Source organism: Giraffa tippelskirchi, chromosome 8 (genome assembly GCF_054371585.1).
Source record: "Giraffa tippelskirchi isolate mGirTip1 chromosome 8, T2T-mGirTip1v1.2.pri, whole genome shotgun sequence".
In the NCBI taxonomy this organism is placed as follows: Eukaryota; Metazoa; Chordata; class Mammalia; order Artiodactyla; family Giraffidae; genus Giraffa; species Giraffa tippelskirchi.
This window is the reverse complement of record NC_137282.1, coordinates 103,184,271-103,211,825: the sequence shown is the minus strand read 5'-3', so window position 1 is coordinate 103,211,825 and position 27,555 is coordinate 103,184,271. Positions and strand designations below refer to the sequence as shown.

The following is a 27,555-nucleotide window of genomic DNA, read 5'->3' as shown; positions in this document are numbered from 1 at the left end:
TAGGCTTTACAAGAAAACAAATGGATTGGTCATAAATATGTCTCAGATACCTTCATTTTAGCTGCATGTTCTTGTTATTATCGGAAAAAATTAGGATATCGGATTTTAAATCATGACTTTCTTTTTTCATTTCTTTGATTTGAGTATATTTAGAAAAAAATTCAATAACGTGGAACTTTATTTTGGCAAAACATGCTAGTAAAAACTCTTAGCTCGTTAACATATACAAAATTGGTTTCTTAGGAAACCAACTAAAACATGGCATGCCTGAAAATCAAGTCAATTAGATACTGATAAACTGAGGATGCCATGCTTGGAAACAATAGATACTTCAGAGGAAAAACTAAGAGCGAGCATTAACATGTTATTGGCACCTGATAAGAGATGTATTCTATATCTAGAATATTTCCATTTCTTTTCACATAACTTATTTTATGTATAAGCATATAATATGTATTTGTAAAAAATTAATTTAGAACATGTCTGCTTATTTATCAATATCTCTTAAGACACTACTTGACAAGGTGAAAGGGATAAGTAAGTGTGAGTGAGCTTTATGAATGAATGAATTAAAAAAAGTTTATATGAACTTCACTGATTAGGAAATCTAAAACTATGTTAAAATGTTTTTGCTCTGGTTTTGTGGAGAGAATACTAATTGTATGGAGCCAAAGGAGTCTACATGAATGTCTATTCTTTTCCATAATATATTCTTTTCCCACCTTACTTCCTCTACCAAACTCTGAAAATTAAGCTGAAAAGAAACTGTTTTGAGAAAACAATTAACATGGCATAGATGGCATGGTATGTTGAATACTATGATATAATATAGATAATATTATATATCTGTATATAATATGGATATTACATCCATATTCAATTTTCAACTATCCTAATTTTTGTACAGTTTTATTACTTTTAATCAATATGATTCAATCAGCATCAAATTAAGAGTGCTTTATTCTTATGAAAAATAATCAGAAATGAAGACTAATAAAAATACTGCAAGTAATGTATTACTCAGATTACTGAGAGGGAAATTGATGACCTTAAATAATAATTTTTTAAACATTAAAAGGATAAAAATTAATGTACTAGAAAGGCACCTTACTGTGGTATAAAAAGGACAGAATAAATCAAAAAGAATAGCAGTAAGGATTTAATAAAGAGCAGAAATTAATGAAATTAAAATAAAGATTCAATGGTGTCAATTTTAAAAATTCATTATTTAAAAATAATAAAATTTACAAATATCTGGCAAGATCAGGAAAAAAGCAGGGCATGAGTAAACAATATTGATAATATACAGAGAATATTGATAATATACAGAGAAGAGAGCTATAAACACAGGAGAGATTAAACAATATAAACATCTTTCTGTCAACGAATATTAAAACAGAAAAAATTAATTCCTAGGAAGAGATATATTATATAAGCTGACTCCAAAACAAGTTGAGAACAAAGATATTTTGAAAATGGAAGCGTGGGGCAATTTTACTCATAAATACAGATGTTAAATAAAAGAACTTCAAACAAAAGCAGAATTTCCCGCTTTTCAAAAGTTGACTTTATGCCACTTTGCTTGTGTGGAAGGTATGAACTAGTATCTCTTTTTACTAACTGAAAGAAATCTGAACTGGATTTTGGCTTCAGTGTTTGTTTTGCATGGAGCCATCCCAAAGCTGCGCGTACCCCCAGCAGGCAGAGCGGCATCACCAAGCTTCTCCTGTTTTGTTTTTGTGGAGAGAATAGTAATTGTATGAAGCCCAAGGTGTCTACATGAATGTCTATTCTTTTCCATAATATCCTCTTTTCCCACCTTACTTCCTTCTACTAACCTCGGAACATTTAGCTGAAAAGAAACGGTTTTGAGAAAACAATTAACATGGCATAGATGGCATGGTATGTTGAGTACTATGATATAATATGGATCTCAGCATCTCAGCACCAGGAATATTAAAATATTTCTTTTAATATCAGAGATGCTGCTGTCACTTTTCTATTCAAAATCAAACAGAAGTCCTTGTTCAGAAAGTATGGCAAGAAAAAAATGAGAAGGAAAAAACATACATATTAGTCTGAAACATATAAAAAACTGTTTTTATTTACAGGTAAGGCAGATATGATTATCTTCATTCAAAGCCCCTCAAACCCTATAAATAATGAAACTGAAGGTAATTTAGTAAGGCTGCTGAATATGGGATCAAAATCCCACAAGGACATTTCTATACAACTGCAGTTACAGAATAATTAAAAAAACCCAGAATCATTATTTAATATTCAGAAAAGTGGGCTATTATTTGAAGGGAGACATGAATCCTCTGTAACACACAATAAGAAGTAGATTCTAGATAAAGACCTAAGTGAGAAATATTTTTTAATATTAACTTGATAGTTTTACCTAAGCAAAAACCTTTGTAACCTGGGAATGGGGAAGAGCTTCTTAAATAAAACTTTAAAATACAATGACAACACAAAATTAAGGTGGATTTAATTATGTCAAAGTTCAGAATTTCTTTCAGTGAAGGACGTCATGGATAAACTTAATATACAGATTATAAAATGGGATAAAACGTTTATAATGTCTAAAGCAGACAGAGGATTAGTATCCTGAATGTACAAGAAATTCTGTAAAACTGATAAAAGGCAGAAACCTCCTTAGGAAAATGAGGAGAGAGGTTATAGAAAAGGAATCTGAAAGACTGATGAGTATTTGAAGGATCTTATACTACTATAGATCAGATAAAAGCAAATTAAATTAATAACGAGAGTTCCTAACTTCCATTTTTTGTCAATGCTTGTCATTTTCCATAGTTCCAATTTCCCCCAAGCCTCATGCACTGTTATAGGTATCTACACTGGCATTTGGGGGAACTGTTGGCATTATTTAGTCAAATATATGACCCATCCTGCTCCTGAGTCTATATGCCAAATAAATCTTTATAAGGCTCACATTAGGATATTCATTAGTATTACATGTAGTGGCAGGGAGCTGGAGGTATTCTGTGCTCCAATCAGTAAACAGTTGGGTAAAATGTGGTAAATGCATACCTTCAGAGAACAGGATTTAGAAGTACACATAGGCACCAAGATTCATCTAAAAGTTTAGTGCTAGTGAAAAAGATAAGAAATAGTGCAATAATATAATGACACCATTTCCATAAATTAAAATATATGCATAGAAAACAATAAACATGATTTAAAAATACAATGGAAAGATACAGATTAAGTAAGTTCAACATAATAGAAAGTAGGACATGAGGATAAAAGGAAACAAATGAGTGTGTGGGCTGGTGATGACAGTAGCAGTTAATTAAGAAGTAGAACTGGAGTAACTAGCCTCACTCAAGGTTCAGAGGAGGAGAAAAGAGGATAACAACATATATGTGAATAAATCTAACTAAAACATGTATAAAACATCAGTGAAGGAAATTATCACATTTTATTATAAGACATGAAAGATTCAGAAGATCTAAATAAAAGAAAAACTGTTTAGTGGATAGGGAAAGTTATTAAGGTGTCAATTCTCCCCACATGGACTCATGCTTTGAATAGGAACTTCTTCCTAATTCAACATGGTTTTCTTTTTTCAATTGGAAAATAATTGCTTTACAGTGTTGTGTTGGTTTCTGCCATATATCAGCATGAATCAACCACAGATATACATATGTCCCCTCCCTCTAAGAAGCTCCCTCCCACCTCCCACTCCAACCCACCCCTCTAGGTTGTCACAGAGCAGCAGGCTGAGCTCCCTGCGCTATACAGGAACTTCCCATTAGCTATCTATTTTACATAAGATAATGTATATATTTAAATGCACTCTCTAAATTCGTCCCACCCTTGTAAAGTTTTCATGGAACTTTACAAGATGATTCTAAAATTCAAAGAGTCAAAAGAAAAAAGGTCAAGACACTCATGCAGCAAAACAAGTCTGAAGAAAGATATCAAGACTTCTTATAAGGCTTCAGTAACTGAGATACTATAGTATTGGAGTAGAACTTGACATACAGACCAAAGGAACCAAATAAAGACTTCAGAAAAAGACTCATAGAAATGGGAATTTAAACAATGACAAATTAGCACTGTGGATCAGTGGGGAAATAATGAATTATTAAATTGTGGTTGGAAAAAATTAAATAGGAAAAAAAATCCCAGAGTAATTGGTTCCCTACCCTATAACACAACACCCATTCCCTTCACCACCACAAAATCCAGAAAGTATGAACCACACAAATTACTTCCAAAGACCTTTAAAATATTTGAAAAATACACAGGAAAATATCTTTATGACACCGAGGATAGAGAATTTCTCAAGTCAGATGATACATACCAGAAAGATGCTAAAAAATGAAAAACTATAATTCATTTAAAGACATCATAAAGTGAAAAGACAAACAAGTGAGAGAAGACAGCTGCCATTCATATAATTAACAAGAAAAGGAGAGAGCAGAAAATATTTTAAAACTCTCAAAAATCAACAAGAAAAATGCAATCGATAGGGAAATGGACAAAATCTGAAAAGGAATTTCACAAACGAAGAAATTTAATAACTAATACATATACAAAGCTATTTTCAATCACTGTTAGTAATTAGAGAAATTGAAATTAAACCCCCAATGAGATATTATTTTATACCCACTGAAAACACTAAATGTGGTAAAGTTGGTGATAGATCAGTAGTCATTTAGGAAAATGGTTTGGTTTAGGCAATCAAATTAAAAATATGTTTTTCTTATGACCCAGCTGTTTTTTACTGGCACTTATTCTAGAGGAATTCTTATGCTCCAAGAGACATGAAAATATTTATAACAATGTTGTTATAGTAACAGAAACTGTATAACTCATTTGCTCATCAACAAGAGAATAAATGGTATCATATTCACATAGTCCAAGTCTATGCCTCAACCACTGATGCCAAAGAAGCCAAAATTGACTGGTTCTATGAACATTACATCTTCTAGAAATAACACACACTACATACAAAGATGTCCTTTTCTTCACAGGGGATTGGAATGCAAAAGTAGGAAGTCAAGAAATATGCCAAATAACAGGTAAGTTTGGCCTTGGAGTACGAAATGAAGCAGGGGAAAGGCTAACAGTTTTATCAAAAGAATATACTAGTCATAACAAATACCCTTTCCAACAACACAAGAGATGAGTCTACACATGGCCATCACCAGATGGTCAACACCAAAATTAGATTGATTATGTTCTTTGTAGCCAAAGATGGAGAAACTCTAAAGTCAGCAAAAACAAGACCTGGCACTGACTGTGGCTCAGATCATGAACATCTTTATTGCCAAATTCAGACTTAAATTGAAGAAAGTAGGGAAAACCGCTAGGCCAATCAAGTAGGGCCTAAATCAAGTCCCTTATGATTATACACTGGAAGTGATGAATAATTCAATGGATTAAATCTGGCAGACAGAGTGCCTGAAGAACTATGAATGGGGGTTTGTAATATTGTACATCAGACAGTGACTACAACCATCCCAAAGAAAGAGACATGCAAGAAGACAAAGTGGTAGTCTGAGGAGGCTTTACAAAGACCTGAGGAAAGAAAGTGAGGCAAAAGGCAAGTGAGAAAGGGAAAGATATATCCAATGGATGCAGAGTTCCAGAAAATAGTAAGGACAGAAAAGAAGGCCTTCCTAAATGAACAATGCAAAGAAATAGAGGAAGAGAACAGAATGGGAAAGACTAGAGATCTCTTCAAGAAAATTAGAGATATCAAGGGAACATTTCATGCAAGAATGGGCTCAATAAAGGACAGAAACGGTAAGGACCTAACAAAAGTAGAAGAGATTAAGAAGAGGTGGCAAAATACACAGAAGAACTATACAAGAAAGGTCTTAATGACCTGGGTAACTATGATAGTGTGGCCACTCAACTAAGCCAGACATCAAGTGGGCCTCAGGAAGCATTACTATGCACAAAGCTAGTGGATGTGATAGAATTTCAGCTGAGCTATTTAAAATCCTAAAAGATCATGCTGTTAAAGTGCTGCACTCAATATGCCAGCCAATTTGAAAAACAGCAGTGGCCACAGGACTGGAAAAGATAAGATTTCATTTCAATCCTAAAGAAGGGCAATGCCAAAGAATGTTCAAACTACCATACAATTCTGCTCATTTTATATCCTTCAAGGTTATGTTCAAAATTCTTCAAGCTAGGCTTCAGCAGAACATCAACTGAAAATATTCAGATGTACAAGCTGGGCTTCAAAGAGGTAGAGGAAACAGAGATCAAACTGCCATCATTCGCTGGATCATGGAGAAAGCAAGTAAGTTCCAGGGAAAAAAAATCTACTTCAGCTTCACTGACTGTACTAAAGCCTTTGTATGGATCAGGACTGGAAAATTCTTAAAGAAATGGGAGTATGAGAACACCTGATCGGTCTCCTGAGAAACCTATATGTGGGTCAAGAAGCAATAGTTAGAACCAGACAGGGAACAGACTGGTTCAATATCAGGAGAGGAATACGACAAGACTGCATATTTTCAGCCTTATTTAACTTATATGCAGAATACATCATGTGAAATACAAGGCTGGATGAATCACAAGATAGAATCAAGATTGCTAGAGAAATATCAATAACCTCAGATATGCAGATGACATGATCCAATGGCAGAAAGCAAAGAGGAACTAAAGAGCCCTTGATGAAGGTGAAAGAAGACAGTGAAAAAGATGGCTTGAAGCTCAACATTAAACAGCTAAGACCATGGCATCCAGTCCCATCACTTTATGGTAAATAGATGGGGGAAAAATGGAAGCAGTGATAGATTTTATTTTGGGGGGCTCCAAAATCACCATGGAGTGACTGCAGCCATGAAATGAAAAGATGCTTGTTCCTTGGAAGGGAAGCTATGACCAACCTAGACAGCATATTAAAAAGCAGAGACATCACGTTGTTGACAAAGATCTGTATGGTCAAAGTTAATGGTTTTTCCAGTAGTCAGGTAGAGATGTGAGAGTTGGGCCACAAAGAAGGCTGAGCAGTAAAGAATTGATGCTTTTGAACTTTGGTATTGGAGAAGGTTCTTGAGAGTCCCTTGGACTGTGAGGAGATCAAACCAGTCAATCCTAAAGGAAATTAACTGTGAAGCTCCAATACTTTGGCCACCAGATGCAAAGAGCTGACTAACTGGAAAAGACCCTGATGCTGGGAAAGACTGAAGGCAAAGGAGAAGGAGGCAGCAGCCGTTGAGATGGTTAGATAGCATAACCGACTCAATGGACATGAATTTGAGCATATTCTGGGAGATAATGTAGTACAGAGGAGCCTCATGTGCTGTAGTCTATGGGCTTCAAAGAGTTGGACATGACTTTAGCGACTGGACAACCAAACATATTCACATAACAGGCTACAGTATAGGAGTAATACTAAATGAATGTGGCTACACTCACTGAAACATAATGCTGAGTGACAAAGCAAATACAGAATACATACATTGTTATCCCTGCAAAAGTTCAAAGACAAGCAAAATTAAATAACATTAAGTATAGGTATGTATACTTACATGTATAAAGAAATGATTAATAGAAAATTCAGAGCAAGAAGGAAGCAAACAAAAAGTACAGGAGGACAGAAGTTGCTTCAGTAATACTGGTAATTGAGTCTGGTTTGTGATTAAAAACCTGTGTGTCGTTTTTCAGTCTTGTAAAGAATCTGCCTGCAATGCAGGAGACCTGGGTTTGATGCCTGGGTTGGGAAGATCCCCTGGAGGAGGACATGGCAACCCACTCCAGTATTCTTGCCTGGAGAATCCCCATGCACAGAGGAGCCTGGAGGGCTGCAGTCCATGGGTGGCAAGAACACTGAATGGCTAAGCACACTAAGCACACAGAAGGAAGCTGCCTTCGCCCCCCAGACTTGCTGTACAGCCAGTGCACTACAGTCTCTCTTGAAGGAGCTGCAGTCAGGGTCTCAGGACTCCCGCCTGTGATGCTCTTTCACATATTTACATTCCTAGTGTCAGCACCTGCATTTCTCTGTCCTTTACCTTAGGCCTTGTGCAGAGGGCTTCTTCTGGACCTCTGCTGAGACCTTTTAAAGGGGTGTCAGAGGAAAACCTTAAAAATACTTTTCCCTACTGTACTTTTTCACTTCTAGCCTTCCCCTTTGTCTTCCCTTCCTTCCCAAACCACACCCACACCCGACCCTGCCAAAAAAGCCCAACACATACATATACATTCCTTGGGGTCCATAAAAGTGCCAAGGTCTTTTGTTCAGGGCCTCCTCAACAATGAAATCACCCCACATTTGTCCTGATCTACCTGAACTGAACCTGGAACAGTGCACTATTCCATGGGGGGAAATAGAATACTAGGCGGGAGCATTGGCAGTTCTTCTGATTATAGACTCTTGCTTACACCATTGCACTAAGTGATTAAAGGCTTAACTCTTTCAGTTTTTGCTGAGCCTAATAGCTCAGCTCTTGCTTAGCATAGCTGAGCTTTTGATAGTAATATGTTTCTTGAGTTAGGTTGAGTAATAAAGTTACTTTGAACCTCCTCAATAAAAAGTTATAAAAAGTTGAGTACTGTGGAACTTCTATGAGGAGAAATAACATGAAATCACAAAGAAGCAAATATTTAATTTATAGCTTTAGCACCCCAGAATATAAAAAGACAAAGGAAATTAAGGGGTTATCAGAATGATGATTCATTTAAAAAAATCTGCATATAGGGTAGAAGGTAGGATTCAAAGGAATCTTTTAAAGCACATAATCCGTACATTAAAATTTCTCTTCTTTCACATGAAATCCTGTGAATAACACCGACTTTCTTACATTTAATTTTATATCATATTTTGGGCTAAATGTAATACATTTTAGTGAGTGAAAGTCGCTCAGTCATGTCCGTCTTTTTGTGACCCTATGGACTATACAGTCCATGGAATTCTCTAGGCCAGAATACTGGAGTGGGTAGCCTTTCCCTTCTCCAAGGGATCTTCCCAACCCAGGGTTTGAACCCAGGTCTCCCACATTGCAGGTGGATTCTTTACCAGCTGAGCCCCAAGGGAAGTCCAAGTATACTGGAGTGGGTAGCCTATCCCTTCTCCAGGGCATCTTCTTGACTCAGGAATCAAACTGGGGTCTCCTGCATTGCAGGCAGATTCTTTACCAACTGAGCTCTATATTAAAAATTCTTAAAGAGATGGATATACCAGACCACCTCACCTGTCTCCTGAGAAACCTGTATGCAGGTCAAGAAGCAACAGTTAGAATCAGACATGGAAAATTAGGAAAGGAGTATGTCAAGGCTGTATATTGTCACCCTGCTTATTTAACTTTATGAAAACTACATCATGTGAAATACCAGGCTGCATGAATCACAAACTGGAATCAAGACTGCCAGGAGAAGTATCAATAGCCTCACATATGCATATCATACCACTTTAATGGCAGAAAGTGAAGAGTAACTAAAGAGTCTCTTGATGAGGTTGAAAGAAGAGAGTGAAAAAGCTGGCTTAAAACTCATTATTCAAAAAAAGAAGATCATAGCTTCTGGTCATCACTTCATGGCAAATAGATGGGGAAAACAATGGAAATAGTGACAGACTTTATTTTCCTGGGCTCCAAAATCACTGTAGCCAGTGACTACAGCCATGAAATGAAAAGCTGCTTGCTCCTTGAAAGAAAAGCTCTGACAAACCTAGAGCTAGTGTATTAAAAAAGCAGAGACATCACTTTGCCAACAAGGGTCCATACAGTCAAAGCTATGTTTTTTTCAGTAGTCATGTATGGATATGAGAGTTGGACCATAAAGAAGGCTGAGCACTGAAGAATTGATGCTTTGGAACTATGGTGCTAGAGAAGACTCTTGAGAGTCCCTTGGACAGCCAGGAGATCAAACCAGTCAATCCTAAAGGAAATCAACCCTGAATATTCATTGAAAGGATTGATGCTGAAGCTCCAATACTTCGGCCACCTGATGCAAAGAGCCGACTCATTGGAAAAGACTCTGATGTTGCAAAAGATTGAGGGCAAGAGGAGAAAGGAGAAACAGAGGATGAGATGGTTGGATGGCATCACTGACTCAATGGACATGAGACTGAGCAAACGCCAGGAGACAGTGAAGAACAGGGAAGCCTGGTGTGCTGCAGTCCGTGTAGTCGCAAAAAGTTGGACACAACTTAGTGACTGAAAAACAACGGGTGGTGGGTTTCTTCAGTTATTTATGACTTTACAAAATAGTGTTATAATGAGTATACTATTTTATAGTTCTTATAAATAGGAGTACTATTTATTAATAATATTCTATAGTAAATAGCATGTTTTATAGTGCTGATAAAATGTCTTTAAACTACGTTTCTTCATTCAAACTACTATATAAAGTTGTATTTGTCCATAAACTACTTTCTTCAAACGTTTAGGATTTTGTAATTCAGTTTATCTTCTGCCTCAACCATATAGGCTCTGTTTTTACCTCCTTTAGGCTGACATCATTGCTGTATTCATATTATCAGTCTTATATGGAAGGCCCTCTTGTTCCCTGAAGATCAGAGCTCCCCACATCTGAGCTTCTCTAACCAGACCCCTGGTCTATACTAAAATTGCACAGTTGTCCATGCTCTGATAGACCATGTTTTTATAAAATACAAAATTATATATTATGTTTACACATAAACATAAACATTATGATCATTACACATAACAAATTCTCAAAGGTGAAAAAGATACTAGAGATTGCCTTGCCCTAATTCGATAATTCATTTTGTCTATATAGTACAGTTACAATTTAGAATGCACTTTCACATCAGCTCATTTGATCCTTACAACTACATTAATTAGGTTATATAATTATTACCATATTACAGATCAGAAACAGAAACAAAAGTAGGTGTTTCTATTATATCCCTGAGGACATGCATTTAGTTAGATGTGAACCCAGAAACTGATATTCCTTGTCTGTTATACATGGATGAGACACTCTACATTAAAGTACTGACACTTTCTACTTGTCCTAAACTTGCAGGACAACTGTAAAACATTAAAAAAAAATAGTATGAAAGTGAAACACTTTCAAACTCATTCTATGAGGCTACCATCCCCCTGATACCAAAACCAGACAAAGATACCACAAGAAAAGAAAATTACAGGCCAATATCACTGATGAACATAGATGCAAAAATCCTCAGCAAAATGCCAGCAAACTGACTCCAACAATACACTAAGATCCAAAGCAATCCTGAGAAAGAAAAATGGAACTAGAGAATCAGACTCCCTGAATTTAGCATATACTATAAAGCTACAGTAGTCAAAACAGTAAGGTACTTGCACAAAAATAGAAATATAGATCAATAAAAGAGGATAGAAAGTCCAAAAATAAACCCATCCACCTATGGCCAGTTAGTCTATGACAAAGGGGGCAAGAATATACAATAGAGAAAAAACAGTCTCTTGAATAAGTGGTGCTGGGAAAATTGGATAGCTACATGTAAAAGAATGAAATTAGAACATCCTCTAATATCATATACAAAAATAAACTCAATATGCATTAAAGACCTAAGCATAAGACCAAATACTATAAAAGTCCTAGAGGAAAACATAGGCAGAACACTCTTCGACATAAATCACAGCAGTAGCTTTTTTTTTTTTTGGACCTGTCTCCTAGAGCAATGGAAATAAAAGCAAAAATTTTAAAATGGGACTAAATTAAGCACAAAAGCTTTGCACAGCAAAAAGACCATAAACAAAACAAAAAGGCAACCTATAGAATGGGAGAAAATATTTACAAATGACAAATCTGACAAGGGACTAACTTCCAAAATATACAAACAGCTCAGTATTAGAAAAAAAAAAAATCACAAAATATGCAGAAGACCTAAATAGGTATTTCTACAAAAAACATAAAGATGGCCAATAGGTACATAAAAAAATGTTCAACATGGCTAATTGCTAGAGAAATGCCAATAAAAACTATAGTGAAGCATCATCTCACATCAAAAAGTCTACAAATAATAAATGCTGGAGAGGGTGCAAAAAAAAGGAACCCTCCTACAGTGTTGTTGGGAATGTAAATTTGTATAGCCACTATACAGAACAATGTGGAGGTTCCTTAAAAAAGTAAATATAGAGTTACCATATGATCCTGTAATCCCACTCTTGGGCATATATCCAGAGCAAATTCTAATTAAAAAAGATATACACACACACCCCTATGTTCACAGCAGAACTATTTACAATAGCCAAGACATGGAAACAACCTAAATGTCCATTGACAGATTAATGAATAAAGATGTGATGTGTGTATATATATATGTATATTATATGTGCATGTGTGTGTGTGTGTATATATATGGAATATTACTCAACTGTAAAAAAAGAATGACATAATGCCACCTGTGGCAACATGGATGGACCTAGAGATTATCATAATAAGTGAAGTAAGCCAAAACAAATATATGTCAAATATATCATATTCCACTTATTTGTGGAATCTTAAAAAAATAACAAATGAACTTCTTTATAAAACAGAAATAGACCCACAACATAGAAAGCAAGCTTATGGTTCCCCAAAGGGGAAAGGCGGGGGAAGGGATAAATTAAGAGTTTGGGATTAACATATACACACTACTATATATAAAATAGATAACCAACAAAGACCTACTGTATAGTACAAGGAACTATATTCAATATCTTATAATAAGCTATAAGGGAAAAGAATCTGAAAAATAATACATACATATATATGTATGTGTGTTTGTGTTCCTGAATTGCTGTTGCTGTACACCTGAAACTAACATAACATTGTAAATCAGCTTACTTCAATAAAAAATAATAAAAATAAAAATGAGATTATAACCCATAAAACAAACTTAAATTATGATGAGTTACTAAAAATGTTTATAAAGAATACTAGTGCCTTTGTTAAATCTGTTACTTTTGAGATGAAGTTCATTATCTACATATTAAATATTATTGATGGCAAAGCAAGGTAAATTTGATCATGAGTTTCTGTCAGATTTTGCTCTTAAGGTATAGTCTCCAAGTTTTTCATACATACACCTGTAGCTTTCAGTAAGAAGACACTAGCAAATCCTTGCTTAAAACTGACCAGTGCAGAAATATTTTTCTACTAACATATCTAAGACAGAAAGAAAATGGCTTTAAAAAACAATGCTAGACAATGTTACCAGACTTTTTTCTTCCCTTCTCTCTCTCATTTTTCACATTAGTTTCCTTACCTCCAAAAAGGTGGAATGCTTTTCTGCAGTTTGGTAGAGGCCACTTCGCAGAGCTGGACTTCTGAAAGCTTTGTTTTCTTTTCAAATATTCTTTAGTAAAGAATGTTTTTGTGGCATTGTTCAGTTCTAGAGCAAAGCAAAGGAAAATAGTATTTTTAAACATTAATTTGAGTAAAATGGCAAGAACCTAAAAAATTATTGTTGCAGTATTCTGATTATAAATTCAGATCTCTTTTAAGACAGTGAAGACAAAAGTGGAGTCAACTTTGTTTTTAACCCAAGCAAACAAAATTTCTCTGAATTTGATGCAAGTTTGATATGCCTACACATAGAACATACACCTACTGAGCAGCTCTATGTCAGATAAAACACCAGAAATGAAAGAAACAGTGATGACTGAGATATAGTCCTTGCCCTCAAGAAGACTGCAGTCTAAAAGATGGTAATAAATAGGTACACCATAAAGGGGGGAAAATGTGTTATGGATGCAGCAACAGAATAACTAGAGTGCAGTCATGGCTCGGGAGTGATAATGAAAAGGAAAAAACACTAGAAGCTTTTACTTTATAGTTTCATTTCATTCCATATGTGATGGACTGACTGTGTAGAGTCTAATGCTGCTGATATGAAGAAGTCAAAAAAATGTAGAAATAAATTCTCAACCCTTCAGAAACTTGTTCATGAGTTAAAGAGAAAAGGAAAATATTCATTTGAAGTAAACAAACACAAGTCAAAAAACAAATATGATGATATGCACTTTAAAAAAGACTCTCTAGAACATGAGCCAAGGAAAGCAAGGCATAATCTGAATTGAACTATTTGATGGAGAAGTTCTTCCCAGGGAGGCCAGTGTAGAGCTAGTTACTAGCTGAGAAGTAAACAAGTCTTTCCATCAATGGTGCCCTCTTACTTTCATCCCACAATTCTTCCTGTACTATCTTCTCAGCTTCCATCCTTTCAAAGGCTTTGAACTTCTGCTCTAACCAGTTACATCAAATTTTCTCTATTTTTCCTAACTACTCTCTTGGATTTATTCTTACCTAAGCAATTGACAGGGAAAACGGATTCTGGAAGTTTACATTTAACAACAAAAGAAACAATGTAAAAAACAGGCCAGTCCAAATAAGGAAGGTTAAGTAATAAACCTGCAACTCTCTTGAACTCCCTTTCCCAGTCTACAACCAAGGGCCAGTAATTCAAGCACACGAGATAGAGAAAAAGTATTTTCATAGTCTCTGTACTCACTGTGTATGTTGGAGGTTGTTACGGCCAGTGAATGTTTTAACTTTCATGCGTTTAATAGTTAAATCATTGCAGATGGGATATTCTCAGTGTTTTCTGCAGCAGTGCACACTTGTTTTATCAAAGTCCACTTTGCCCACTGCTTGTGAACAGCCCCTTAGTAAAAGGTGGTCATGGCACTACTACCTGGTTAAAATGACTCATCAGTGTCATTCATAGTGATGAAGAGAATGGAAGACGTTATCCAGTGACTTATAACACATTCATTTACATAACAATTGTCTTCTTGTAGGGCTTATCCTTAAGCAGTGATAACTATAAGTCAGGGTATATTCTGAGAAATTAAAAATCCTATGAAATAAGCAGGATTGTGCCAACAATTAACTGTTGGACTCACAACTTCCTAAATGCCTTTAAAAGTAAGACCAGTGTGGTGGGTAAATTATTTCTTGTGGGAGATAATGTAAACCAAGAAGAGTTTGCAACCCCCAAATTCTTATTCCCCTCCTTTCTTTTCCTCCTTTCCCTCTACTTCCTCCCTCCCCTGGAGAGCTTGTACCCTTGCTCTAAAATGCTGATGCAATAACCAGAGGATATCACTGCACTGGCTTCTCTTAAAATGAAAACTTACTTGGAAGTGTAATTGCATTCAGTAAACCAGATCAAAAAGATATTCTTGTAAGAGTCATCCAGAAGTGCAGTTTTGAGAGCTGGTCACAAATCAAACTCGTCTTAGAGGGTAGATGAGAGAAATAAAAGTAATAATGATAACTGTGATTTTTTTTTATTTTCTAGCTTCAAGAACTTATTACATGATGCACTTCTAACCTATATAACAAACCCAATGGAAACCAAAGAAGGAAAGGTTTCAAAAAATATTTATAATACCTAAGAAAATTATGATCAGAGGAATTACTTTATTAAATGTACAAAATGAGATGGGAGATGTACCTACAATGTTCTGTTGAACATAAATACATGTGTTCATAACATAGTCTTATGAAATGTTGGAAGATTCTGTTTATTACACTTGCTCTGAAAGACCTTTGGAGAAGAGTGTATCCAAAAGCCCTTGTCCCTCCATCTGCTGGGCCAAATAAGAACTGGGTTCTAATGCTTCCTAACTGTGGCACCTTTCATAAGCTGGTGAACTTCTCTTTGTACTTGCTTTCTGCCATATCTCTGGCAAACACTTATTCTGCAATAGCTATGTGCCTGGCACTTTGCTGGTCTAGCTAGAAATACAGAAATTAATTAAATCTAATTCCTGTCTGCTGGGCACTGTACTAGATCAGTGATTCCAAAATATCCGTCTGGAGCCTGGCTATGCATCAGAGTTGCTGAGGGGATTTGTTAAAAAGACAATTTCTAGGACCTTGCCCAGATATTACTGAAGCAGAATTGCTATGGATGTGACCTAGCAGTCTGTACTTTCTAAAGGCTCCTTGGATAATTTTAATGCACAGTCAACCACTAGATGAAATGACCTTAAATCCTTTTCTATTCTAAAAGTACCTGAATTTATTTAAATAAGTTAAACCTTATCTCTTATAGTTTATCTGCTATAAACTGTACAAACCTTACCCAAGGATGTTGTTCTTTCTACAGAACTACATTGCTTCATTCTAGTGGTATTTGAACTTGGAACTGTAGGATTTTGAAACAGGTAACTATTCAGTACTAACTTTCTCAGAATTATTTAGAAGAAGCACTAAGAAAAATCTGAAGGCAGACCAAGATGCAGGGCTCAGAGTAAAAGGTGGTAAAAACGACCTTTCTCTCCTCCTTTGTCAACTCTACCTATTAGGGAGCAGAGGCTTCTTACTACAATATATTATAATGTATTGAATGAATCAGTATTTAATATCATTCAATATGATGGGAAAGGACAAAACCCTGAATATCCTAGAAAGATTCTAAAGTCTATTCAAATGGTACATTTAAATGTGGTGGCACTACCAGTGGAAAACAACACTACAGTGGTAGTGTGACATTACCATAGAAATAATAAGTAACTGTTAAAACTTTTAGTCTTCTTGACTTGGCTGAGTGCAAGAGTCAATTACCAAATACCTAAAAACATAATTCACTTTAATACAGGGTGTATAACCATGAGTTTCACTGTATTGTACCATAAATAATAAAATAAGGACAACCACAAACAAAGCACAATTTTAAACTACAAGCAGTACCAACAGGGTGGTATAACTTTGATGTCTGCTTTATGCTTAAATTGGAGAAGGAAAAGGCAACCCACTCCAGTATTCTTGTCTGGAGAATTCCATGGACAAAGGTACCTGGTGGGCTGCAGTCCATGGGGTCACAAAGAGTTGGACACAAGTGAACAAGTTTCACTTCACTTCACTTATGCTTAAATATGGGCAATTTTATATTTAAAAGCTAGTTATAATTGTTATATTATAATTATTGAGCAAATATTTGTTAGTAATAGCTTTAAGCATTCTGCTAAGAGTAAGAGTTAAAACTGTGAAACATTCTTTTCTGCTCTATAAAAGACACTGTCAAGTAAATGAATAGTTGATTCAAAGGCTGGGAGAAAATATTTGCAAAAGGCATATCTGATAAAGGACTGTTATCCAAAATTACCCAAAAAAGTCTTAAAACTAAATAGTAAGAAAACAAAAAACTCAATTTAAAAAAATGGGCCAAAGACCTTAACAGTCATCTCACCAAAGAAGATATGCAGACAGCAAATAAGCATATGAAAAGATACTACACATCATATGTCATTAGGGAAATGCAAATTAAAATATTAATGAGATACTACTATACACCTATTAGAATGGCGAAAATCCAGAGCACAGATAACACAATTGCTGGCAAATATGTGGACAACAGGCACTCTCAGTCACTGCTGGCAGGTATGCAAAACGGTACAGCCACTCTGGAAGATGGTTTGGTGGCTTCTCAAAAAACTAAAAATACTCTTACTACATACAATTCAGCAATCATGCTCCTTAGTATTTAGTCAAAGAAGCTGAAAACTTAGGTCCACATAAAGACCTGCAAATAGATGTTTTTAGCAGCTTTATTCATAATTTCCAAGTTGGAAGCAACAACCATGTCCTTCAGCAGGTGAATAGATAAACTGGTACCTTTAGACAATGAAATATTATTTAGTGCTAAAATGGTCCCCTGGGCTGTAGCCCACCAGACTCCTCTGTCTGTGGAATTTTCTAGGTAAGAATACTAGAGTTGGTAGCCATTTCCTTCTCCAGGGGATCTTCCCAACCCAGGGAACAAACCTGGGTCTCTTGTATTGTAGGCAGGTTCTTTACCATCTGAGCCACCAGGTAAGCCTCCCAAAAGAAATACGCTATCAAGCCACAAGAGGACATGGGAGAATATTAAATATATATTAGTAAGTGAAAGAAGCCATCTGAAAAGGCTACATACTGTATGATTCCAACTATATGACATTCTGGAAAAGGCAAAACTATGGAGACAGTGAAAAGATCTGGGGTTGGGGGTGAAGGATGAATAAGGATGAATGAATGAGGAGCAAAGGATTCTTAGGGCAGTGAAAATATTCTCTTTGATACTCTAATGATGGATATGTGTCACTATACATTTGTCCAAATTCATGGAATGTACAACGTCAAGAGTGAACCCTAATGTAAACTATGGACTTTAGATGATAATCATGTATCAATACAGGCTGACAGAATTTAACAAATGTTCCACTGTAGCAGAGAGTATGGGTAATGGGGGATGTTTGTGAGGGGGCAGGAGGTGTATAAGAAATCCCTCTATCTTCTACTTGATTTTGCTCTGAATATGAAACTGCTCTAAAAAATAAGGTCTATTAAAAAATATTTATAAAACATTTTCTTCAAACAGTGCACAAAACTGACAGTGCTGAGAATAATGCTGCATCATAATATCAGAAGTTTTTAATGTGAAAATCTCATTTTAAAATAAAAATTTAAAATAATTTTTCAACAAAATTTTGGATTTACAAAAGCAAATTGTGAAATAGGCATAGTACATACATTAAATCATATCGAGTAAATAGGTAATCCTAAGTTATGAGGTAATGGCTGAGTGGTAAAAAGTCTGCCTGCCAATGCAGGAGATGTGGGTTTGATCCCTGGGTCTGGAAGATCCCCTATAGAAGGAAATGGCAACCCACTCTAGTATTCTTGCTTGGAAAGTTCCATGGTCTGAGGGGTCTGGCAGGTTAATTCAGGCCTTTGGGTCCTGTTAAGGAGGGACTATAATAGGATTATTATTATAAATGCAAAAAAGCTATTACAAACCTAAACAGCATATTAAAAAGCAGAGAAATCATTTTGCCAACAAATATCTGTATAGTTGAAGCTATGGCTTTCCAGTAGTCAAGTACGGATATGAGAGGTGGACCATAAAGAAGGCTGAGTGCCGAAGAACTAATGCTTTTGAACTGTGGTGTTGGAGAAAACTCTTGAGAGTCCCTTGGACTTCAAGGAGATCAAACCAGTGAATCATAAAGGAAATCAATCCTGAATATTCACTGGAAGGACTGATGCTGAAGCTGAAGCTCCAATACTTTGGCCACCTGATGCAAAGAGCCAGCTCACTGGAAAAGACCCTGATGCTGAGAAAGATTGAGGGCAAGAGGAGAAGGAGATGACAGGGGATGACATGGTTGGATGGCATCACTGACAATAGACATGAGCTTGAGCACACTCAGGGAGATAGTGGAGGACAGGGAAGACTGGAGTGCTGCATTCCATGGGGTTGCAAAGAGTCAGACATGACTTAGCGACAGAACAACAACGACAAATTATAAATACAGGGCACAGTTATTTAGAGGCAGTGGTATTATGTTTTAAAAGGATAGGTATTAAAAGGATAGGATAAATGTGTCCAGCTATCTCATTTAGATTACTAAAGTCCTTGTTTTCCTACTTAAAATTACATCTCATTAATATGAAAGCTTGACATTTGACTTCACTTTACTCTGTATCAATGAAAATCTATAAACTATCTTAAGATTGTCTTCAGAGTTTCAATGGCAGTGCTTGATTTACATTTCTGCAAGAGGGTCAAGAAGTATCACTTGCAAGGGACCCTAGCTCTCCTAGTGAAACTCATTTTGTACCCATGTGAACACCCAGAAACGTTTGTCTATAAGGGGAACAATGCCAGTTAGAGAAAACTTGAGTTTGCTACTATAGCCTGCATTTAACAGAACTGACTACTTGGACTCAAGAAATACCAATAAGTCTCAGAATCAACTTTTCAGACCTGGCAGGTTCTTGCCCTAGGGAGGTTGCATGGTCTCCTGGCAACTGAATGTCCTATGTGATTCGGGGTCCAGAGGAACTCTGAGTGTTGGGAAAGAGAAGCCAACCAGGAATATCTCATTTGGTACTGATGAATACTTATCTATGTATCCTCTGAATATAAAATTTAACCTGATTTCGTACCCTTTCCTAGTGAACTGTTCAGAGTTAAAATCTAGCTTAAGAAGCCCCATTCTACAACTAAATATGTAGCCTTTTCTAAAACGAGCTTGAACGTCTGGAAGTTCATGGTTCACGTTCTGTTGAAGCCTGGCTTGGAGAATTTTGAGCATTACTTTACTAGCGTGTGAGATGAGTGCAATTGTGTGGTAGACTGAGTATTCTTTGGCATTGCCTTTCTTTGGGATTGGAATGAAAACTGACCTTTTCCAGTCCTGTGGCCACTCCTGAGTTTTTCAAATTTTCTGGCGTATTCAGTGCAGCACTTTCACAGTATCATCACTTAGGATTTGAACTAGTTCAACTGGAATTCCATCCCCTCCACTAGCTTTGTTAGTAGTGATGCTTCCTAAGGCCCACTTTGACTTCACATTCCAGGATGTCTGGCTCTAAGTGAGTGATCACACCATCGTGATTATCTGGGTCATGAAGATCTTATTTGTATCTTCTTCTGTGTATGCTTGCCACCTCTTCTTAATATCTTCTGCTTCTGTTAGGTCCATACCATTTCTGTCCTTTATTGAGCCCATCTTTGCATGATATGTTCCCTTGGTATCTCTAATTTTCTAGAGAGTTGGAGCTAGAGCACCTGAGACCTAGTTGCAGCAGGGGGACTTCCTCAGAGTTAGTGGCAGACATCCTGTTTCCTTTTAACAACATTGAGCTTCTACGTGTGTGAGGATCAGTGGTAGACACTACAGTGATTGGAAACGACTTGCTGATCAAACCTGGGGCCCGGCAGTGAAAGCACTGAGTCCTAATCACTGAACCGCCAGGGAATTCCCCATACCTGTAAAAGAAGTGTTACTCCAGGCTGATGGAAAATGATCCAAGATGGAAAGCTGGGTTTGAACAAAGGAATGAAGTTTCCAGAGCAGTGAGTGGCGGCTGCCCGGCACTGGAGCTGCTGAGAGGAGACACCTCACGTCCAAGGTCAGAGAAACCCCAGTAAGACGGTGGGTGTTGACAGAGGGCATCAGAGGGCAGACAGACTGAAACCACAATCACAGAAAACTAACCAATGTAATCACATGGACCACAGCCTTGTCTAACTCAATGAAACTATGAGCCAGACTGACAGGTCACGGTGGAGAGTTCTGACAGAATGTGGTCCACTGGAGAAGGGAATGGCAAACCACTTCAGTATTCTTGCCTTGAGAACCCCATTAACAGTATGAAAAAGTAAAAAGACAGGACACTGAAAGATGAACTCCCCAGGTTGGTAGGTGCCGAATATGCTACTGGAGATCAGTGGAGAAATAACTCCAGAAAGAATGAAGTTCAGTTCAGTTCAGTCACTCAGTCATGTCCAACTCTTTGCGACCCCATAAATTGCAGCACGCCAGGCCTCCCTGTCCATCACCAACTCCTGGAGTTTACCCAAACCCGTGTCCATCGAGTCAGTGATGCCATCCAACCATCTCATTCTCTGTTGTCCTCTTCTCCTCCTGCCCCCAATCCTACCCAGCATCAGGGTCTTTTCCAATGAGTCAACTCTTCACATGAGGTGGCCAAAGTATTGGAGTTTCAGCTTCAGCATCAGTCCTTCCAATGAACACCCAGGATTGATCTCCTTTAGGATGGACTGATTGGATCTCCTTGCAGTCCAAGGGACTCTCAAGAGTCTTCTCCAACACCACAGTTCAAAAGCATCAATTCTGCGGTGCTCAGCTTTCTTCACCGTCCAACTCTCACATCGATACATGACCACTGGAAAAAACATAGCCTTGACTAGACGGACTTTTGCTGGCAAAGTAATGTCTCTGCTTTTAAATATGCTATCTAGGTTGGTCATAACCTTCCTTCCAAGGAGTAAGCGTCTTTTAATTTCATGGCTGCAATCACCATCAACAGTGATTTTGGAGCTCAAAAAAATAAAGTCTGACACTGTTTCCACTGTTCCCCATCTATTTCCCATGAAGTGATGGGACCAGATGCCATGATCTTAGTTTTCTGAACATTGAGCTTTAAGCCAACTTTTTCACTCTCCTCTTTCACTTTCATCAAGAGGCTCTTTAGTTCTTCTTCACTTTCTGCCAAAGCAAAAACAATACCCAGTTGTGGATGTGACTGGTGATGGAAGCAAAGTCTGATGCTATAAAGAGCAATATTGCATAGGAACCTGGAATGTTAGGTCCATGAATCAAGGCAAATTGGAAGTGGTCAAACAGGAGATGGCAAGAGTGAATGTCAACATTTTAGGAATCAGTGAAATAAAATGGATTGGAATGGGTGAATTTAACTCAGATGACCATTATATCTACTACTGTGGACAAGGATCCCTTAAAAGAAATGGAGTAGCCATCACAGTCAACGAGAGAGTCTGAAATGCAGTACTTGGATGCAGTTTCAAAAATGACAGAATGATCTCTGTTCATTTTCAAAGCAAACCATTCAATATCACAGTAATCCAAGTCTATGCCCTGACCAGTAATGCTGAAGAAGCTGAAGTTGAATAGTTCTATGAAGACCTACAAGACCTTTTAGAGCTAACACCCAAAAAAGATGTCCTTTTCATTAGAGGGGACTGGAATGCAAAAGTAGAAAGTCAAGAAATACCTGGAGTAACAGGCAAAGTTGGCCGTGGGGTACAGAATGAAGCAGGGCAAAGGCTAATAGAGTTTTGCCAAGAGACCGCACTGGTCATAGCAAACACCCTCTTCCAACAACACAAGAGAAGACTCTACATGTGGACATCACTAGATGGTCAACACTGAAATCAGACTGATTATATTCTTTGCAGCCAAAGATGGAGAAGCTCTATACAGTCAGCCAAAACAAAACTGGGAGGTGACTGTGGCTCAGATCATGAACTCCTTATTGCCAAATTCAGACTTAAATTGAAGAAAGTGGGGAAAACCACTAGACCATTCAGGTATGACCTAAATCATATCCCTTATGACTATATAGTGGAAGTGAGGAATAGATTTAAGGGACTAGATCTGATAGACAGAGGGCCTGATGAACTATGGATGGAGGTTCGTGACACTGTACAGCAGACAGGGATCAAGACCATCCCCAAGAAAAAGAAATGCGAAAAAGCAAAATGGCTGTCTGAGGAGGCCTTACAAATAGCTGTGAAAAGAAGAGAAGTGAAAAGCAAAGGAGAAAAGGAAAGACATACCCATTTGAATGCAGAGTTCCAAAGAACAGCAAGGAGAGATAAGAAAGCCTTCCTCAGTGATCAGGGCTACAGTCCATGGGGTCGCAAAGAGTTTGACACAACTGAGCGACTAAGCACGCAAGCATACACACAGTATGATAAAGACAAAGTGCTAAGTACTTTTTATTGTTGTGATGTGTATTATTATTATTTTGCATTTAAAGCTACACTTCAGTATTTAGAAAAAGGCTTTTGAAAGCCTATGGATGGAGATATACTAGTGGATCCTCAACAGGTTATCATAGCATACATCCTTAGCTTCGAAGAATTCATGATTGTCTGTCTTCTGTATGAAAAGAAACAGGACTTCATCCTCCCTACCCACCATCATATTTAATGCTGTACATCTTGGTTTACTTTTTTATTTTTAAAAACTGTCAAATTAACATATTCCCATGGTTTAAGAAATCCAGTGATGTAAAAGAGGCTGAAATAAGTATACTTTAAAACTATGTTGATATGGAGAAAACCCTTAAGTAAAAAAATAATTCAGGTGGTATATGGACATAGTGAAAATTGAAAAAGTGGTAGGAAAATGACAGAAGCCTGAGAAACAATGCTCTAATCATTATGCTTAATTTTCTACTTCTTTTTTATAATAAAATATTTATTTCCATATATGAAGGCTCAAGAGTGACTACACTAAAAGACATTATGAAATAGATATGCCTACTAATAAAGAATGAATTTGTATACATATACAATGGAACATTATTGCTCAGCCATAAAAAAGAATGAAATAATGCCATTTGCAGCAACATGGATACAACTAGAGATTACCATACTAAGTGAAGTCAGAAAGAGAAAGACACCATATAATACCACTTACATGTGCAATCTAAAATATGGTAAAAATAAACCTATCTGCAAACAGAAACAGACTCACAAACATAGAGAACAGACTTGAAGTTGCCAAGGGGGAGTGGAGTATGGGATGGGAGTGCTGGGAGTTTAGGATTAGCAGATATAAACTATTATATTTTATAGGATGGATAAACAACAAGCTCCTACTGTATAGCACAGGGAACTATATTCAATATCCTGTGATAAACCATAATGGAAAAGAATATAAAAATAAAGACCATCTATATGTATATAACTGAGTCACTTTGCTGTACAGCAGAGATTGGCACAACATTGTAAATCTTTTTTTTATACTTCAATAAAAAAAAGAATGAGTTTTGATTTCAGAGGCAATGACTATACTGTACAAGATGAACGTAAAAATGAAAAAGTTGAGGCATGGGTAAATGCAAGAATAAAGTCACTATTAGCTTATGAATTAACAGTCCAGACTGTTTGGTATAGAATAAGAGAAAGTATGAAATACCCTTAATGGGAACAGAGACAACAGACCAAGACCAGTTACAGGCTATTATGGCAGATAAGAAGAGGAAGTGTGATCTTTTGGATGAGCTGTATGTCCTGAATAAAGCCCAGCAGAACATCTAAAATTCAGACTGAATCCAGGACAATTTTTCACTGTATGGGACTGGCCCAAACACTGCAGGGTACCTGTTATCCCTGCCCTGTTCACTAGATACCAGTAGCATCCTCCTATTATTGTGGCAGCCAAAATATTCCTGGTGAAAAAATCATAAGCCTGCTTCATACTTAAAATTCTAGCTTAGCTTAAATTTCATTTATTTACTTAGTTAGGGACTTCTTCCCCGGTGGCTCAGAGGGTAAAGCGTCTGCCTGCATTGCAGGAGACCTGGGTTTGATCCCTGGGTTGGGAAGATCCCTTGGAGAAGGAAATGGCAGCCCACTCCAGTACTCTTGCCTGGAAAATCCCACGGATGGAGAAGCCTGGTAGGCTACCGTCCATGGGCTCGCAAAGAGTCGGACACAACTGAGTGACTTCACTTTCACTTTGTTTCTTTCATACACAAGGTGAAGACTCAGCCATTTTATTTTCCCATTTTCAATGGAGTTCGCCAGCACTACTGCTTATTAGCACCTAGTTTCACCATGTAAAGGCAGAGGAGTAGTGGCATGGGGTCAGTGGTCTAAAAGGCGACAGAGGCTGAATGGAGGAAAATAATGGAAGGAGGGTAGAAATTCTCCTTGTTGAGGTTCGGGTGCATCTGAATGGGGTGAGGGCAGCAAGTGACTTCACAGTTGAGAGTTCAGTTGCACTGACCCTTTGGCTCTCTATGTAATACTTGAGACATCTACCTCTTCCATGTGACCATGGGCTGGGATTCCTGAAGTCTACAGTAGGGCTCATACAGGGGTCCCCCAGAGTCAGTCCACAGTAGGGGCAACGCCATGCTTGGTTTGAAGGCTTCAGTCATACAATCGATTCAAGAAAACATGATGCCTTCCCTGAAAACAAAACCATGATCTTCTTGGCTAAGGGATTCTTCCCTACTCTCTTGGATGACCCCCACTCCATTTAACATTTGTAAGCCATCGCCTTTCCCCTTCCTTTGCCTCCTAATGAAGGAGGCCAGCAGATCCTGTCATTTAGCATGTTTGACATCCCTGAACAGATCTGCTGTTGGGGTACTGATGTGGGAGCTCCTTGTCTGGAAGAATGAGGCTGTCAGTCAAGGTATGGAAAGGTCCCCCCTAGCCAAAGGTCTTCTTCCTTGACCCTGCCCATCCTGGAGTCTTTTCTATCTTCATAGACAAAAGAACTCTTAGTTAATTTGGGACACATCAGAATTTTTTCCCCTTCTCACAAGCAGGCTTAGAATCTTCTATGTGCAAAGCTGATTCTGCTATCTTCCAAACTGACTTTACCATTTTATACTCCTATCAGTAATATATGAGTTTCGATTTTTCCATATCCTTGTCAATACTTATTATTATCTATCTTCTTAACTATAGCCATCCTAGTGAGTGTGAAATGGTATCTCATTGTTTGAATGCTGAGCTAGTAAGGCAGGTTTGCAAGCATTCATGCAGTTGGTTGGGTACACAAAACTTAATTTTATAAATGGATACTTCTTTGCAGATGAATCCTTGGATTTTCTTTAGGGGAAGAAAAATGTGCTATGTGTTTTCTTCAGTTTTACTATTAATAAAGTATATACTTCGATCTTATTTGGCCTATGGTTGAGGTGAGAATGTGGATACAGAAATTTCCTTCTCTAAGGTTTAGCACAAAGTAGCGCACTCAATAAATATCAGCTCTGCTTTCAGTTCAGTTCAGTCGCTCAGTCAAGTCTGACTCCTTGCAACCCCATGGACTGCAGCACGCCAGGCCTCCCTGTCCACCACCAACTCCCGGAGTTTACCCAAACTCATGTCCATTGAGTTGGTGATGCCATTCAACCATCTCATCCTCTGTCGTCCCCTTCTCCTCCTGCCCTCAATCTTTCCCAGCAACAGGGTCTTTTCCAATGAGTCAGCTCTTCGCATCAGGTGGCCAAAGTATTGGAGTTTCAGCTTCAACATCAGTCCTTCCAATGAACACCCAGGACTGATCTCCTTTATGATGAACTAGTTGGATCTCCTTGCAGTCCAAGGGACTCTCAAGAGTCTCCTCCAACACCACAGTTCAAAAGCATCAATTCTTTGGCGCTCAGCTTTCTTTACAGTCCAACAGCTCTGCTTACTTCTATCATTTTTCTCTTTCTCCTTAGTAGATTTCCATGTTCCACATTCATTAGTTTTCCCTGTCTCTATTTGTATCAAAATACTGTGTTTTATCCCATCTTTACATGGTAATTATGTAAACAAATCCTTGTTCCAATTTTACTGTCTTCAAGAATAAAGACCTTAAAAATAACAAGAAGGTTTAGAAGATTTGGAGTTTGAGGGAAAGGCATAGTAGTTATCCTCAGATATTTATAGATTTATTCTTTGAGACTCCAGAGGAAAAAACAAAAGTCAAAGGATGAGAAGAAATAGAAGTTAGACTTGAGGAATAAATAATCAATAGGGCTGCTCCAAATTTTAATGGAATGTCCTTGACACTGGAGATGTCCAAGCAAAGACTGAAAAACTAGTTAGGATGCTTTAGAAAAGATCTCAGCATTAAATATAGGAGTAGAGATGAGAAACTGGTTTCATCTCTGATTCTACAATTTTAACAAAGTTCTAACGAGTTGGCAAGCACTCTTCTATAAACTGGAGAGTAACGAATTATGCTATATATGATTTTCAATAACTTTCTCATAATAATTCATAAAGTACCTTTAGAACTGGAACAAACAGGTAGTCAAAATAATTAGGCAATCATGTTAATGAAAGACAACAATTACCTGTCTGAAAAAAGACTCTGGAAATAATTGTCCGACACAATGGGCAGGGAGTGCTTGCAGGATTGTCTTTGGCAAGGGTCCGTAAGCAGGGCTCACAGAAGATGTGGTGGCAAGGGTAACACGTGTAGGGGTTGAAATAAACATCCAGACACACTGCACAGATGTAGCTCTCCTTTTCTTCTGCATATTCATTGTCATCATCTGTACTCATCTCATTATCCAAAGTCTGCAAAATACAGGCAAAAACAATTTCTCTTAGTTCAGTGTGAGATTGAT

The 27,555-nt window shown here is 37.3% G+C and overlaps 1 protein-coding gene across 50 annotated transcripts in view; it reads right to left on the bottom strand.

Moving 5' to 3' along the window:
- RNF180 (ring finger protein 180) overlaps positions 1-27,555 on the bottom strand; it is a 256,780-nt gene that overhangs the window by 51,303 nt on the left and 177,922 nt on the right. For all 50 annotated transcript variants that reach the window (XR_014061727.1, XR_014061731.1, XR_014061724.1 and 47 more), the window contains 2 exons: positions 27,280-27,505; positions 13,193-13,318 (listed from right to left, as the gene is read on the bottom strand). Coding sequence is in view for 34 of the 50 variants with exons in the window: in XM_081518278.1 (XP_081374404.1) it covers positions 13,193-13,318; positions 27,280-27,505 (352 nt within the window). In the remaining 16 variants the exon portion in view is untranslated. The remainder of the gene's footprint in view (positions 1-13,192; positions 13,319-27,279; positions 27,506-27,555) is intronic.